The sequence below is a fragment of the Myodes glareolus genome, chromosome 5 (genome assembly GCF_982192425.1).
Source record: "Myodes glareolus chromosome 5, mMyoGla1.1, whole genome shotgun sequence".
NCBI lineage: Eukaryota > Metazoa > Chordata > Mammalia > Rodentia > Cricetidae > Myodes > Myodes glareolus.
This window is the reverse complement of record NC_142030.1, coordinates 34,669,841-34,686,188: the sequence shown is the minus strand read 5'-3', so window position 1 is coordinate 34,686,188 and position 16,348 is coordinate 34,669,841. Positions and strand designations below refer to the sequence as shown.

Below are 16,348 nucleotides of genomic sequence, written 5' to 3'. Positions count from 1 at the left end.
CTCAAGACATGGAGGCAGAGAGGCCTACTGACAAAATGAGCAGCAGGCAAGTGAAGCTGTTTCCTGAGTTAGAAATAGAACTTGGTTTACACTATTGGCCAGTTTCTGCCACACACATGAAGACAACCGTCAGTGTTGCCTAGGCACTAGCCTGCACAGCATTTTGAGATAAAAGCATAGTATATTTTCAGAGCTATTGTAGTTTGTGAGTGTTGCCCATTAGTCACACATTAGCTGTAGGGTGGATGCATGATGCCCCAGGACCCCACTAATTGTTCCCAGTGAGTAGTGGACCCAGCACCGTCTCATCCGTAGCCCTCTTCAGCATTGCTCCCTGGCCTGTTAGATTTTAGTGTGCATTGTGTTTCTACTGATCTCTTAGGCTTTTCCTGGACCACAGGAAGCAAATTTGTCTTCATAGCACGACAGATGGATGAAATAAAGGGCATTGAAGCAGAAATGTGTAGTTGGGGTAAGATAGGAAAATTTGTGCCCTAATTAATTTCAAAGTAACTGCTCTTAGTCAAAGTGCTCTTAAGGGGAGTCTAGTAAGAGTAACCTTCTGGGCATTTCTGGGTTAGATTCTCGTTACAAAACTTCTGAGAAATAGTACCTGTGGATTAGTTTTGCACAATGTCCTATTCTCACAATGACTTAAAATTAAACTAGGTTTTTATTGAACTACCTCACACTGATTTCTATGCTTTCCCAAGTAAGCTGTTGCCCTTAATGTTAGATCCTTCACTGAGTGTGAATTATAAATGTGTGTCGCATACTTTATGATCACTGCTGACAAAATACAGTAAGTATGTGAAGTGCATGCCTTGCATCAGTAAGAGACAGTCCTGTGTAGTAGTCTTCCACTGTGTCTGGGGAATCGTGCTAGCTGTGCTTATTGACATTATCACTGTTTTTGTAAGGAACCTGCTCAAGATATCAGTCCATGCTTTACATTTTACAAAAGGAGTAAATCTTAGTAAATTTTACGAAGAAATAAATTACTTTTGTAGGCCCAATATTTGGTATATTTTTGAGAAGCTGTTAATCTTATAGCTGAACGATAAAGTTAAACTGAAGTAGCTGTCTGCCCGGACTGTGACATCTATTTTCTCATTGCAGTTTATCCTGTTAATAAGGTTTTAAACCTGCGAACCTAAGGGTGATAATTAGAATTTCTTTCTCTCTCTCTCCCTGTCCATGTCATTACTTCTTCGTCCTTCTCCTTTTCCGTGTTTGTTTTCTTCTCCCTCTCCTCTCTAGACAAAACAAAATGGGGCACTTTGTAGGGAATGCTGAGATCATTATTGTGGTTTACGTGTTCATGCCCTAGTCATTATACATGCACCACTGGATGTAAACAGTGTTATCTAGTATGTCAATTGGTTATAATATTTTAAATAAAAAAAAAGTGGTATGGAAGTAAGAGTTTTTCATTGAAAGCAAAACAAACTTGTGGTTTTTCCAGGTGGTTTTAGGGTTTCCTGTGGATTGCGGTAAGATTATCAGTAGGGCAAGTGTCTTAGGTTTGGATTGTACACACATTGTTATCATGGTCATCACTGCTGGTGTATAGTTTGATCGAAGTTTGCTGTTCTTGTGTTTGAAATCACTAGAGAAACTTTAAGAAAGGAACTTGCTTCAGTGCCCTTGATCTAGTAACTGCATAAAACAGCTGCCATTGTGGCCGCTTTGCAAAAGTCAGTATCATCTGTGTCTGTCAAAGCAAGCAGGAGATTTGAGCTTGGAGCCTGTGTCTGTTGTGTGCACAGGGTCTCAGCATTGCTGATGGGTGAGTGGCATGTAGGTGGACATGGTCTCTTCCTGAGTGCAAAACAGCCTATAGAATTTGACATCAGACTGTTAGCTGCAGGCTTATTTTTAGATGAATGATCAAGGTTTCCACCCAGTCATAAAATGTAGTTCTTTGTTTGGCTAATATAGGTATTACATATTTTAAAGTATTGTTTTAAAATCTGTCAGATATATCTAAGTGAGGATGGTTTACTTGTACTGATTTTGTGGTTAAAAATATTTTACATTTTTAAGGTTATATACCAGTATTTTAACCTCATTTGAAAATGAGATTCTTCAAATATACTTTGAAAATGTTAAGTTTCCAACACAAGTTTTATTTCATCGGTTAATGAAAACATACTGTGAAACTGCTGGAAATTGGAGTGAGAGGAGTCAAAAAAATGTATGGAGAGCAAAGTCTGTGTCAAGGGAATGGACAGGTTCTGACGAGAGGAAGAGAGTATTGTGCAAAGGAGGTGAGCCGTTCTGTGAAATGAGGGCTGATGGGCAAGGCTTAGGTGTTCAAAGATAATAAGACTGGAAGCTGAGGTTCAGAATTGGAACACTGAGCAAGGACAGAACACCAGGACTTACTTTCATTCTCCATAGTCAGAACCCATTGCAGATGTGAGATGAGACCTTTATCTTAGGGTCACTTATAAGGACAGATCCAGTTCAGCTGGAGGTATGAATATGGGCCTGGAAACCAGATACCTTGTTGAGAGAGCAGTGAGATGGAAAAGAGGGCTCATTTAAGCCTGTTTCCAAGCTTAGCATGGGGAACTGAGAGATGTGTTGAGCCCTTTATTGTTTGGGGACCATTCATTACAGTGGGTCTGTACCCAGTGCATCTTAGGACTTGTACCTCACCCTCTTTACAGGGTCTATGATAGAGGGCGTGGCAGGTATGGCGTCAGCTTTCTGTTTGTCTTAGAAAGGGGACGGGTGATTTGCACCCTAAATAATCTCTGGGTTTCTCTAATTTTATGGTTTCCTGCATGAGGCCTGTGACATCTACTTATCCCTGCCCCACACCATTTTGTACCACTTGGTGGACAGTGGGAAAGGGAGACACTGCCTAGTGAGTAGCATGCCTGAGAACACCCAGGTTATCTGGAGGAGAGGTTATCTGATTGCTGCGAATGCTGGATTGATCATAAAAAGCACTTCAGAAACGGGCTAGGAAATGGAAAGAGTCGTACAGATTAGCATGGACTGAAAAGGGAAAAGCCAACTCGCATGTGCCCCCTGGCAAGGTGAAGTCCAAGCAAGGTGTGCGAAGGGTTTGCTTGAAGAAGGACAGTTGAGTGCCCTCAGGCAAGTCTCGGTGGCACTGTAATGTGCTGTGCTTCTGCATCTGTCACCCGAAAGTGGTGTGCTCTCAAGGTGTCTGCTGATTGTGTGTACTTTTATGAAAGGCAATGTAAGCCAGTATAACCTGGAAAGAATCATAGTGGTGTAGCAGAAAGCTGCCCTGAAAGGAGAGCATTTTATGCGGTCCCACTTCAGAACGACTGTATCCCAAACCCTGAGCTGCCTTCTCCATGCCCCACAGTCCCAAACATGTGGCTGGTAAGATGTCCTTGAAAGATGTACCACAAGGTCAACTTTGAGTTTTCCTGGAGATTTGGAGCGTGCTATATTCTGGTGCTTTTTTGTGTCATTCCCACCAGATCCTGTCAGCTAAACCACCCTGTTGTATATACGCTATTGTACTCTGAGTGTGTGCCCTGTACACCCACACTTGCCCAGGGGCAGTCATTCTGCCTCTGTAACCCTCTGATTATCCCGTGTGGAAATCTGCCCTCCGGGAATGGTGTGGCTCTTGCCATCTCTATATCCCAGCAACAATAACCTAAGATCCTCACAAGGTGGAGCATGGTTGCTGGGCAAGTGGAGTATACTTCAGCTGCCTCTAAGTTACCTCAGTTAAGATCACTGGGTCAGTGAGCTAGACTTGGGTGAAGTTAATTCTTTGATCTGGAGGTGCATTATATGTAATAAGTGGATGTTTGTTCATGTCTTCCCTAGGAAGTCATGCAACATAATTGCATAATTCTTGCTCACTTTAAAACAAAGCCAAAGAAGTTTGTGTGTGTTTGGTCAGAGGACAACTTTCAGGAGTCAGTTCTTACCTTTCACCTTGCAGAACAGAACCTCTTGTTCCTGAGCTGTGCTGCCTGCCCCAGCCTACCTGGCTTGAGAGCTTCTGGGTGATTGTCCAGTCACCCACCGCCTCCCATCTTACTGTAGGCATGCTTGGGTTACAGCTGGTAACTACCCCGTCTGCATGTTTGCCCTCATGCTTGCTCACTTTATTCTCCTCCTGTAAAGATGACTGAGTAAGGCAGCATGTTCACCTGATCTTTGATGATATCCCATGTTCTGCTACTGATTCCTTACCCTACAGTGCCTTGGGTGAACAGAGCCTGGCCACAGATAATGGTGTTGGATGATAGTTAGCATGCAAGTGCTGTGTAAGCCCATGACAGACTTCTGACCATACAGCATAGTCTTCAGCTTGTGGCACAAGACTGCATACAATGTGAAATTATTGCAGCAATAGAAGTGTAATACTCCAGACTTGAATCCTGGCCTCTAGTCAAAGAGTGTATGACCTTACCCACTCCATGGTATTCATTGTTTTTTCATAAAACAGAGTCACAAATCACTGTGAAGGCTCAGCATCCACACAAAGTTGAGCAGTATATAGAACACCTTTGGCAAATAGTTGTCTTTGTAACTTTCAGCTAGAGGTTCAGTCTCTAGAGGTCTCTACAGTTCAACTCATCATTTTCACTCTCGTTTGAACAGTAGTCAGGTCTTAAAGTAAATACATACCAAAAGAATCTGATGCACAGCAAACACTACTTCCCTTTGGTGTTCTGGGAAGTGATTCTAACATCTGGAACTCAACCTAGCGGTGCAGCAGAGCCAGTAGACTAGGCATCCTCAACCTCCACATCGCTTGGGTCCTGCCCCTTGTTTCTCTCTAACACTGGACCAACAGACACCAGAAAATAACTGAAGGAAGAGAAGAGGATGCTGATAGGAATCTCTCAACTCTGCAGGGCATCTTATAGCTGCTGCTGGCTGACGTGGGGTAGGGCCGTAGTCGTGATTCACAGCTTCAGGACTGATAGGACTGGGCTGTGATGTTTCAAAACTGACTCCAAAATGCAATTCCTAGTTTTCTAGAGAGAGGTATCAGATGCCATCACAGACATACTGATTTGTGCCAGAAGCAGCAGCTGAGAGCTGATTATACCCACTGATGTCAGGCTCTGCTCTGAGGGCAGGCCTTCCATCTGAAAAGGTGCTGTGGTCACATATTTCCTCTTTAGGATGCTGAGATAAGTGGCTACCTCCTTTGCCAGGACCCCTGTCTTCTGGCTCCTGTGTCTGCTCAGGCCAGTTGCTCAGTTCTACCATTTACTGACTCCCCATAAGGTCTGTCCCAGGTTCACCCTTACTGCTCTTAAGTCAGTATGTCACCAGGCCCTGTTAATGTCTGCCTTTAAAAGCCCCTGCTTCTCTGCATTATCTACATCAGAATGTAGAAGGATGTGCTGGCATTTCACCCCCATCTTCCTCCCCTTCAGCCTTCTGCCAGCCTCCCAGCGTCAGATGTCTTTGACTAATGTACCTGCATCCGCTTACCCACTCTGTGCAGTGGCCAAAAATGCAAGCTTTGTTTAAATGCAAGCCAGTTCATGTCAGTGGAGTGAATGCCTTCTTGCTTGCTCCATCTGTCCCCCAGCAGGTCTACCCACCACCAACTGCATTCTTCTACCTGCCTTGGTCAACTCTGCCTCACTATAATGAAATACCCTGGATAATTAGCATATTTATTTAGGCTCACAGTGGGGGGAAGGAGGTTAAGCAAACTAGGATGCTTTGGGCCTATGGCAAGGTAGCACATAATAATAGAAGACATGGTGAACAAAAACAACTCCGTGAAGCAAAGAAAGTAGAAGGGACCAGAGTTCCCAAATATCCTTCAAGGGAACCTGGCCGTCAGGGATAGTCAGTATCCAAACTATCAAAGCATCCCAAGCTCTTCTTGCTTGGGGGGACAAGCACTCCTTCCCAGATGTTTCTCTTGGACTGGGCACTGTCTTGTATACCTGCATGTTGTCTGTGCCCATCTTTGCAATCTCCATTCACGTGTTATCTCGGAAAGGCTTCCTGGTCAAGCTGCCCCAGGTCTCCTACTCAGAGCATGTTCTAATCTGATGTGTTTTGTGTTCTCCATGTTTCCTTATGATCTCATACATAACCTATCAGAGCTTGCATACTACTATCAAGCTAGCATCTCCACACAGACCAGTAGGAGGGATGCAGGCTGAGATCAGCTTCTGACTTAACTTCACTGCCTGTGTGTGATTAGACCATGTCCTTAACTTCTCAATGTTTCCTCTTCTTCAGTTCACATTGTCTGCACCCCTAAAGAGCAAATAAGATATGTGTGCAAGGTCCTGGGACCTGGAATGGCTGCCCTCTGTAATACCATCGTCTTTTAAGAGCAAAGGAGGAAGATTCAGGGCACAGTTTCCTCACTGTCTTACAGCATGGGGAGGACAAGCCCAGACTTGTAGCTGTCAAAGATTTCTATGGCCATGTCTTCCAACATGTCCTGAGATGGCATGGGTTCAACTGTTATAGGCCTGACTGGAAAGGCTGGGACCCCTGGGGCAGGGTGGGCACAGGGATAGGTGGCAGTGGTAGCAGAGGCAGTAAAACATGCTGTTAAAGGCTCAACAAGCAGGACTGACATGAACACATGGATTCCATTCCCAAACCTTACTATACTGGTTTATCATTTAAGCAGTTAAAGAAGGGCTCACTTTTCTGGTTCATATCCATTACAATGGTAGTCTTTTAAAAAATACAGATTTCTCTTTCCTGGGTGGGGTGCTGGGCATCAAACCCATTTGTCAAACTTAGTGTATAAGCCAACCTTTTACTTTTCCATGTAAAGTTTCTAGTTTTCTGTTTCCCCTCCCAGGAACCTAGGGCCTTGCACCTGCTAGCCACGCACTCCAGCCCTGGGGTGATTCCCTAGCCCCTACCTACAATTTTCAGTATCCTCTTTAAAGTCAAACTCAAGTTTTACCTTTATTTGCGTGTGTGCACGCATGCATGCATGTGAGCATGTGTGCATGCATCTGTTACATGTGTAAGTGTGTATATGCATGCTAAGAAGTTGGCTTGTTCCTTCTGCCATGTGGATCCAAGATATTGAACTAGTGCCTGATAGACTTGACAGTAAGCACCTCTACCCAATGAGTCATCACACAAACCCCAAACAAGATTTTATTTTTTAATTTTATGTGTGTGTAGGCTACATATATGTAAGTGTATGTAAGTGCACTACCAGAGGAGGCCAGAAGCAGAGGATAGATCCCACTAAACTGAAGTTACAGACCATTATGAGCCACCTGTAGGTGCTGGAAAATGACCCCTGGTCTTCTGAAAGAGCAGTAAGTGCTCCTAACCAATGAGTCCTCTCTTCAGCCCCCAAAACCAAATTTTAAAACATGTCTGAAGTAACCTGTGATCTTTTTAACCAGGTTTCGCTTCACCATGATTCATCCCTGGTGATGTTTTCAGTAACGGCCTCTGGTCTTTCATTGGTGTGGGAGGTCCTTCCATATATGTGTTGCTTTTATTGGTTAATGAATAAAGACATTGCTCTCGGCCAGTGGCTTAACAGAACATAGCCAGACTGGAAAAGATATAGAGAGAGTAGGCGGAGTCAAAGAGAAGCCATGTAGCCCCACCAGAGACAGATGCCAGATGGAATCTTGCTAGTAAGCCACAGCCTCGTGACAATACACAGATTAATAGAAATGAGTTAAATTAAGATGTAAGTGCTAGCCAATAAGAAGCTAAAACTAGTAGACCAAGCAGTAATTTAATTAAGACAGTTTCTGCATGGTTATTTCAGGGCTGAACATCTGGGAATAAATAAGCGCCTCCTACTGCATTATAGAGAACTTCACCAGACTTAAAAAAAAACCCTCATTCCTCATCTGCTCATGTTCATAATTCATTATTTGACTTAATATTAAGTGAAGCTATTCTAGTATGAGTACGGCAGGAATCTTGAGGCTTGGAATAGTTTGTATAAATATAAACTAAAGGATAGGGAAGGGTGAGAAGTTCCAGGACAAAGGCCCGTCATGGATGAATCTCAGGTGCTCAGTGCTTCACACTCAGAAGTCAGATGTGTAGACAGGTGGGAAGTGTGCTTTACACAGAAGACTGCGAGCTGCAGTCCGTTGTTTCCCATAAAGATTGTAGGTGCCTAGATTCGTCTTGCCAGCAGGTGGCAGCCTTGGCTTGCTAACTGTCAACCCTGTCCGGGGCTGGCAGGCAGCTGGCTTAACTGCGGTCAGAAGGCTTTTCCTTTTGAGACTTTGATCCCAGAAGTTCTTTTGGTGAGCTGGTGGCATTTTTTCGCTTGAGACAAACTCAGCAGAATTCTACAACTGTGGTGAGGGAACACAGTGGTTCCTCCTCACTTCCCTCAGGCTGTTTGCCCTCTCACGGGGAGAGAGGACCAGTCTCTCAAGTGTCATGTGGGAGGTTCTGAGGAATCTGTCGCTTTAGCCTTTCTTCTCTGAGCATAGGGAGGGTGGTGGTTATCGCTTGGCAAGAAATGCAAGCTGGTTGCAACAGCGTGCCATAGCATAAATTAACATCTCCAATGGCACCTTGGCTTTCCCAGGGACACTCTCACCCCTGACCTTGGCAAGCATCCTAGTTGTAGAAATCTCCAGTCACCTTCCTAAGGACAGGAAGAGGTCAGATACCAGTCTGCCTTACCACTGGGGTGGGAGCATATGGCCTGGTAGCACTGTGACCCTGGCCATTCTACTGCCAAGTGTTGTCAGACATGGTACCTGAGACATTAGGGACATAAGGACTTTTTCACGGAGTAATCAGAAACCGGGATACTTCGATGACCTCTTGAGCCCCACCCCCACTCCAATCATCCTAGGTTACTGCTTAAGAGGGAAACAAAGCTGCACACGGTGATACTGAGTAGGAGCAGTGGCAACACTGCTGCCTGTAAGGCTAGTCCTCAGCCAGCCCTGCAGATCAATTTGTATTGTCTGCTTGACTAGATTTAGAAACAGGCCAGTGGATCTATTGTGGCCAGCTGTCTCGGGCTTCGGTTGCTCCAGGTAGATCAGCTCTTGTGCCACACCAGCTGAGGGCCTTCCTAGATGGTTAGGTATTTCAATGTGGCAACCAAAATGTGTCTGAGCTGCCTGTAAGCTGGGGTGGGTGGGGGACACATGAGGTCTGAGGATGTCTAAAGGAATGAGTAGACATGGAAATTATGTGACTGTTCTCACTCCCAGATCTGGAAGGTGGACCAGGCCCAGTATAGACTAGGAGACACCCAGAGGACCCACGAGCTCTGCTCTCCTGCAGGCCCAGGCCTCTGGAGCTGAGCTGGGCCCCTGCAGAGAAGAGCATGCTACAGAGGGCAGCCCAGAGGACCCTGCAGGGCAAGAAGGAGCCACAGAGGCTCTGAGGTGGGATATTTGAAGGGGTGGATATGGCGTCCCCAACCACAGTGCTGGGACCCTCAGAGAGCTTCCCCCTGGGGACGCTCAACCTTTCTGGAATGACTTGATAAACTCCACTTGGCATAGACATGAAGAATGAGGCTGGTGACAGGTGCTATGTTTTCAGAGCACATTTAATAAAGACTGAGGTTCTTGGCGGTGGCCCTGCTCTTAGGTGCCATCCTTTGGGGTGGCCATTGGGAACTTTTCCTGGATGAGAGGCTAATGCTGATCTTGGCACTGTCCCCTCTGACACCTGCTGGGACCCATAGGTTTGGAGAAGCATCCAGATCCTGCCTGGACTATCTGGGGTCCTGACAGCCCCTGTGGAGTGTCAGGCTCTTTCTATCTGGCGCTTGGGGTCAGATGGCCCTGCTGGTGGCCTGGCCCCAACTTGAAGCTTCTGGCTTCTCTGCAGCCTGTGGCCAGACCTTGAGGGAGAGTGAGCAGACATATACAGACATATACTCTGCTCCTTTCATTCTGGGGCTCTGGTCCCTTTGGTCCCGACAGTCAAGCTTCCTAGGGTGGCAAAGAACTCCTCCATCTCCTTCTGCAGCAGCTGGTTCCTGCGCTCTGCGTCCTCGCGTGCCCGCTCTGAGTTCCGGAGCTTTATCTCCAGCATGGCGTACTTCTTCTTCTCCTGGTCCAGCTCCTCTTCCAGCCGAGACATCTGCTTCCGCAAGTCAGCACTGCCCTCCTCGATGCTTAAAAATAAAGAAGAGGGAGTTTCAGACTCCAGCTACTGGAGCTCTGTCACAGCAGGGAATGGCCCTGGGTCTCGCCAAGGCAGGGAGGACAGAGGCCTGTGGGGAGGGACCCAGAAAAGCCACCCTAAGGATTCCTGTCTTAGCACTGAGCACTAGATATAGCCTTCTTCCCTCCAGCCCGGTCAACTGTCCTGGTGAGGGATCCCTGCCACTGGCAAGGGGAGCAGAGGTCCCCTGACCTTTCTTCATGTGCTCATACCCACAGCTCCTGCTGCTGTCTACGCAGTGCTCCAGAGGAACATAAATCTGGAGGAAATTCCTGTCTGCCCTGCATGTCCTCCTTGGGGTCACCTCCCATGACCACCCTGTAAGTCTAGCCATACCAGAGCCTACACAACAGCCCGAGCTCCATGGCATTGAAAAGACAGATGACAATGGGCCTAGCATCCTCTGAAATGCAGAGGTGAACCCCCCCCACACACACACACATACTCCCCAGAGCACTGTTACCACACGGGACAACATGCATGCAGCACTGCCTACAGTGAGTCTGTGAACTGGGTATCAGCCCCCTCTGCCCCCAGACACTGAGCACAATGCTTAGAGAAAAGTGACCTCCCTTCACCATAGCAACAGGCAATGCCATCAGAAAGGGGCCTCATTATGGAGAATGGTACTGAGTTCTCGCTTGCCTTCTGTCCCGTCCCCAGTTCTTGGTTTTTTGTTTGTTTTGTTTATTGTTTTTTTCTTTTTTCTTTTTCTTTTTCTTTTTTTTGTTTTTGTATTTCGAGACAGGATTTTCTGTAGCTTTGAAGCCTGTCCTGGAACTAGCTCTTGTAGACCAGGTTGGCCTCAAACTCACAGAGATCCACCTGCCTCTGCCTTCCGAGTTCCCCAGCCCTTCTTTGCTACCCTCTCCTTGTTTGGGCCGTCCCTCTCTGTCTGTTATGCTACAGTGACCTTATCAAGACCTTCTACTAAGCTTCTGGCCTGTTCATGAGCATCTCCAACTGAACAGTCCAGCATGGAGCTCCTGAGAGCTTCCTCAAGACATGCCCTATCCTTTCTAGTTCTGCCCAAGAAGCACCCGCTTATAGCTCCTCCCTTCAACTCTAAAACCTTTATGCCAGGTGAGCTGTTCCCACCCATCCGTGAGCAAGGCCCATCCAATCCATCGTCAGAACATGCGCCAGAGACTCCTGTTTCTCCCATCTCCCCTACTGACCCTGTGGCCCATGTCACTCCCATGGGCCTGAACTCCTACACTCTCTTAACTGATTCCTAGTGGACCTCCAGTAAGCTTTCTTATCTGAGGAGCCAAAGTCCTTGAGACAGATGGTCCATCAACTTTTTCACACCTGCCCTCTGAATAAGACCAGCATCACCCTGGTTAAAGGCCCTGCCTTACGACCCTGCTCAAGGCTGGCACAGCTCCAAGGTGTGCCCCCCTAACCCACCCCAAGCCTCCTATTCTCTTCTAAGGAGGGTCCCCTTCCATTCCCAGTATCATTGTCCTTTATCCACTTTCAAGCATGCCATGTATTTCTAATGAATATTGTGCATGGCTTCATCCTGACACCCCAAACATGAGTGAGGCAGAGAATTCTGGGGAGTTTGGAACATAGCTGTGCCCCCAGCATCCAGAGCAGCATCCATATTTTCAAACAAAAGATTCTCTTAGGGACATACTGGAACAGGAGAGACTGGATTTCGGGAAGCAGAATGGGGCTCCATGTATGCCAATAGAGGCATATTTCCAGAAGCCTAAGGGATGGGACATGGTACAATGTCCTCTTCCTTCCTGTGCTAAAGACCACCTCATTCTAAACTCCTTCCAAGCAGCCCAAGCCACTCTGTCAGAGTATTAAAAGGGTCTCCACCGTGCTCCCACAATTCTTCCCAAAGAGGGGCCTGTATAGGTAAGGAACAGAGATATCGAGGCTTGCTACAAGCACCGGGAGTAGGCCGGTTTGAACATTGGGCAGTGTGGCCATCCCCAATGATACAGTCATTCAAGGCCTGTTCTTACCCACCGCATCCTGGAGAGCAGCCACCTGGCTCCTGGCTCCTGTTCTACTGACCAGCTGACATTTCCCTTGTCCTGATGCCCTCGGCAGGCATCTGTGGAGGCCTACCGGCTGACCCACTCCCCCAACCCTGAACATCCTAGCAGGCAACCTGGAGGATGGCTGCTCTGAGCCCCGCCCCTTGCAGCTTATGCTAACAAAGGCCCTTACCTTTTCAGGCTCCTCTCGTACTCAGTCTTCTGTTGACTCAGCTCTGCCCTGAGCTCGGCTACCTGGCCCTGGAGAGCCCGACAGCGGCGGCCATGAGCCTGTGTGGGGCTGTCTGGGTCATTGGGCTCACTGTTGCCACTGCCCACACATGTCTCCTCCAGGCTGTGGCCCAGGTCTGGTGACCTGTGGTCCTCACTGCTGCTGGGGAGGGGAGAGGGCTCAAGAGCCCACTCAGTGTGTAAGGAGCTGCAGGCAGAAGAGTCGCTGGCCCGGCAGGCTGTGCAGCTGCTGACAGATGCCTCTCGGGAGGATGAGGCTGCAGACCATGCCATGCTGGCCATGCTGGCAGTGCTAGGAAAATGGCTGGATGGGGGCACATTGTCATAGGTGGAGAGTCTCTGTGATGAGCCTGTATCCTTGAGCCGGTCCCCTGATGAAGCCCGCCGGTGGCCACGCAGAGAGGATAGCCCGTTTATGAGCCAGTTCCCACCAGAGATGATGGGCACCTCTAAGGATGAACTGCCCCCCTTTGGGCTCTCCGACCGTGACCCCTGCCGAAAGGAGGACTTCCAGCCAGGCAAAGTGTGCATCCTCTTCCCAGAGCTGGTGGTTGCAGGACCAGTCTGGCTGCCAAGACGTGGGGGAGAAGTTCTAGAGAGTACTGCTGCGGCTGGCCCATCCAGAGATGAGGTCCTGTGTGTGGGCAAGCCAGGGCTGCCAGGCTCACCCTGATGGTCCTGGGTGACCTCCTCAGAGCCCCACTCTACTGTGCCCTGGACAGTACCACGTGGCGAAGCAGGTTCTTCCAGGGAGGTTGCGGCAAAGAGCTGTCCGTGTTTGCGGATGAGGACAGTCATCAGATGCTGAACCAAGGAAGTGCCTATGAGAAAGAGACAGGAAAGACTGGATCAGCTACGGCTCAGACACAGGATGCCGTTCCTGCAGGGCACCTTCACCTGGGTCTGAGAGAGGACTGTCACACCACCCAGAACCAGGCACAGACAGGGCTGTGCCCACAAATCCCTTGAGCATGGAGAAAGCATAGCACTGCGCACCTAGGAGGAGGGAGGTGCCATGCAGACACGATGCTCATCAAGGTCACAGGATGATGGAACTGGAAATCAGAACCTAGCAGGTTCTCAGAGCACATCAATAACTCAGTTCCTCCTGTGCTATTGCTGCTACTGACTATGCCTTAATGAAGACCCCCTGAGGATACAGGGCTCTGGAACAGGGCTCTCTCTCTCTCTCTCTCTCTCTCTCTCTCTCTCTCTCTCTCTCTCTCGCACACACACACACACACATGCACATACACACACACATGTGCACATGTATGCATCCTTTTAAAAAAATTACTTATTTAGGGTCTGGGAAGACGGTTCAGCAGTTAAGAGCACTTTTTGTTCTTCCAGAGGACCGGGGTTCAATTCCCAGCATCAAGAGAGTGGCTCACAACCATTTATAATTGGAGTTCCTACAGATCCAATGCCTCTTCCTGACCTCAGCAGGCACCAGACATGCACATGGCACACAGACATACATGCAGACCAAACACTGATACACATAAAAAATGCAATAAATAAATCTTTTAAAAAGTACTTATTTCATGTATGTGAGTATTTTGCCTACATGTATTTATGTGCAGCACACATGTGCCTAGTGCCTGTGGAGATCAGAAGAGAAAGTCAGATCCTCTGGAACCAGAGTTACAAAGTGTTGCGAGTTGCCACGTGGGTACTAGCAACCACACCTGGGTCATCTGCCAGAGTAGCAAACGTACTCAACCACAAAGCCATGGCTCAGGCCCTGATAAAGTCTTCTTAATGTGTATGGAGATATGTATACACGTAAAAGCACATATGCACAGTGTTGGCCACCCCCTTCATCATCCCTGAGATGCCAGGCTCCCATGTGGTGGTATGTGGCTCAGCAGTAAGGATAGGGTCATCCAAAGGTCAACTGTGTCTGACACAACTGTGTCTACAGCCGTGCTCCCTTCAGCAGAGTTGGGAAGAGAGACCATGGCCTGGGTGGAGTTCCCATGGAAACCCAGTGGTCCAGGAGAAATCACAGAAGGTGCTTCTTAGCCAGAAAACTCAGTCCTCCCAGACTGGGCTTTGGGGCTGCTGCTGGCATCCAAGTTTGGGCCCATGCCCTCAGGTCTAAACCAGGACTTCAGGAGTGTCCTCACCAACTAGATGTGAACATCCCGGGCAGCAAGGTCCCTACACTGGCTTTGTTGGGGACAGGCTTCCCAAAGGCTTGTGCATACAGGCTCTCGTTTCCACACTGGCCTCTCTCTACGTGAGCCCTCTGCAAGCTCAGCTGACAGGCCCCTGGTGAGTCATCGCACCTCACGTGGCCTCCATTTCATCATCTGGGACTTAAGGACTATAATCACACACAGGCCGGTGTGAGGACTCTACCTGAATGGCACAGGTGAGCTGCAAAGCAGTGACTGTCTGGTTCCTTATTCACCTCTTCCTCGCTTCCTTTTTCTGAGACCGTGTCTCATGTTGTCCAGGCTGACCTCAAATTCCTGGACTTAACGTGATTCTCCCACCTTAGCTTTACCATGTTGCTCTTTTGAAACATCATTTTATTATTACTTATCACAAGAGAAAAAAAATCCCTGGTGCTTGCCCAGGTCTATCCTCTAGGATCCAAAGACAATCACTTCACTGTAGCGTTAAAGCAGAAAATATTTGTGTGGGTTCAAGGACAAGGACTCCTGCTCCCCAGATGCTCTGCCCTCTCTAACCACTGATCATTTTCATTGTTTCCAATAACTGGTTGCTGCCAGTCACAGAGGGAAGGGGGGTGTGTCCCTAAGGATGGAGACAGGACATTTACGCTATTGTCCGCCTGGCCAGGCTCTAAGCTGTGCAGATACTAACGATGTGCTGGCGACTAACACAAGCCCAACTCTCCCAGCTTTGGGCACTGCCAAGCCACCTCCCTTTTACCTTCCATGATGGTTACTGGATCCTCTATCTGTGGCCGAAGGATGTTAGGGCCAAAGACTGTTGCCAAGTTCTGGACACTCATCTTGTTGACATCTGAGTGGGCCTGCACTTCATCCAGAAACCTGCAAAAGAGAAAACGCCATTAGCAAAGCAGCACTCTGAGCCCAGCATGGCCATGGCCACCATACCATACCCCGCCAAGCCCAGCCCACACCGACTTCACCTCTTCCACCCTGCACCACCACCCACCCACCACACTAACACTCCAAGCTGCACCCTGCAGATATACCCACCATACCATGCTGCTGATGCCCACCCCATACTAGTCAGCCATCCGCATTACTAAATGCTCTTCCACATGCCCCATCAATCTACCATGCCACACCTTACATACCTATGCTTCATGCACCTGCATCTGTCACAGCTATGAACAGCCAAACCCCAGCCATATCCACACAAAACCCACCCCAGCCATACCCACTCAGCTACCCTATACCCGACCACTCACTACACTATCATGCTACTTCCAAAACGCATGCATAATCCATAACCTCCCAACCTCAACTTCATAGTCATGCCTTCTAGCCATGCCGTCTACCTCCAACCCCACCACATGGCCCCCTCTTTGTGCCCTCAGGCCCCCTTCCATCCCCACGCTCAGCCAAGCCTCTCAGGCTTTCTATGGCTGCTGGGTACAGTCAGCTACACCTGTATGTGATCAAGGAAGACTGCTCCTGAGATCTAAGACTATCCTGAGAAACAAAGGCCAAGGAACAAGATATGGCCATCCTTAGTGTAGAAGGCAAATGCGCCATAAGCTCAGATCCCGCCTGGCACTGGGTGAGTGTCATCCCAGCAGGTCCCTGCCAGCACCTGGCATGTGGGGAAGGGAAGTGAGAGGTACCCAGAAAGGCAGGGCCTGGCAGGGTCCTTCTGAAATGATTCACGACCGACCACCTTCTGCATCTCTGTGTTCTTCCGCCCTCCTTGCCATCCCGATGCTTGCTGAGGCAGCGTTGAGGGGGTGAATGGACCCTCTGTACAGTTTGGTCTCTCCA

General features: G+C 48.3%; 1 protein-coding gene across 6 annotated transcripts in view; it reads right to left on the bottom strand.

Moving 5' to 3' along the window:
- Nucleotides 1–9,493: 9,493 nt before the first annotated feature.
- Arhgap22 (Rho GTPase activating protein 22) overlaps nucleotides 9,494–16,348 on the bottom strand; it is a 166,148-nt gene continuing 159,293 nt past the window's right edge. For all 6 annotated transcript variants that reach the window (XM_087906248.1, XM_087906250.1, XM_087906249.1 and 3 more), the window contains 3 exons: nucleotides 15,291–15,412; nucleotides 12,325–13,204; nucleotides 9,494–10,084 (listed from right to left, as the gene is read on the bottom strand). In XM_087906248.1, coding sequence (XP_087762374.1) covers nucleotides 9,856–10,084; nucleotides 12,325–13,204; nucleotides 15,291–15,412 — 1,231 coding nt within the window. In that variant the 3' untranslated portion in view covers nucleotides 9,494–9,855. The remainder of the gene's footprint in view (nucleotides 10,085–12,324; nucleotides 13,205–15,290; nucleotides 15,413–16,348) is intronic.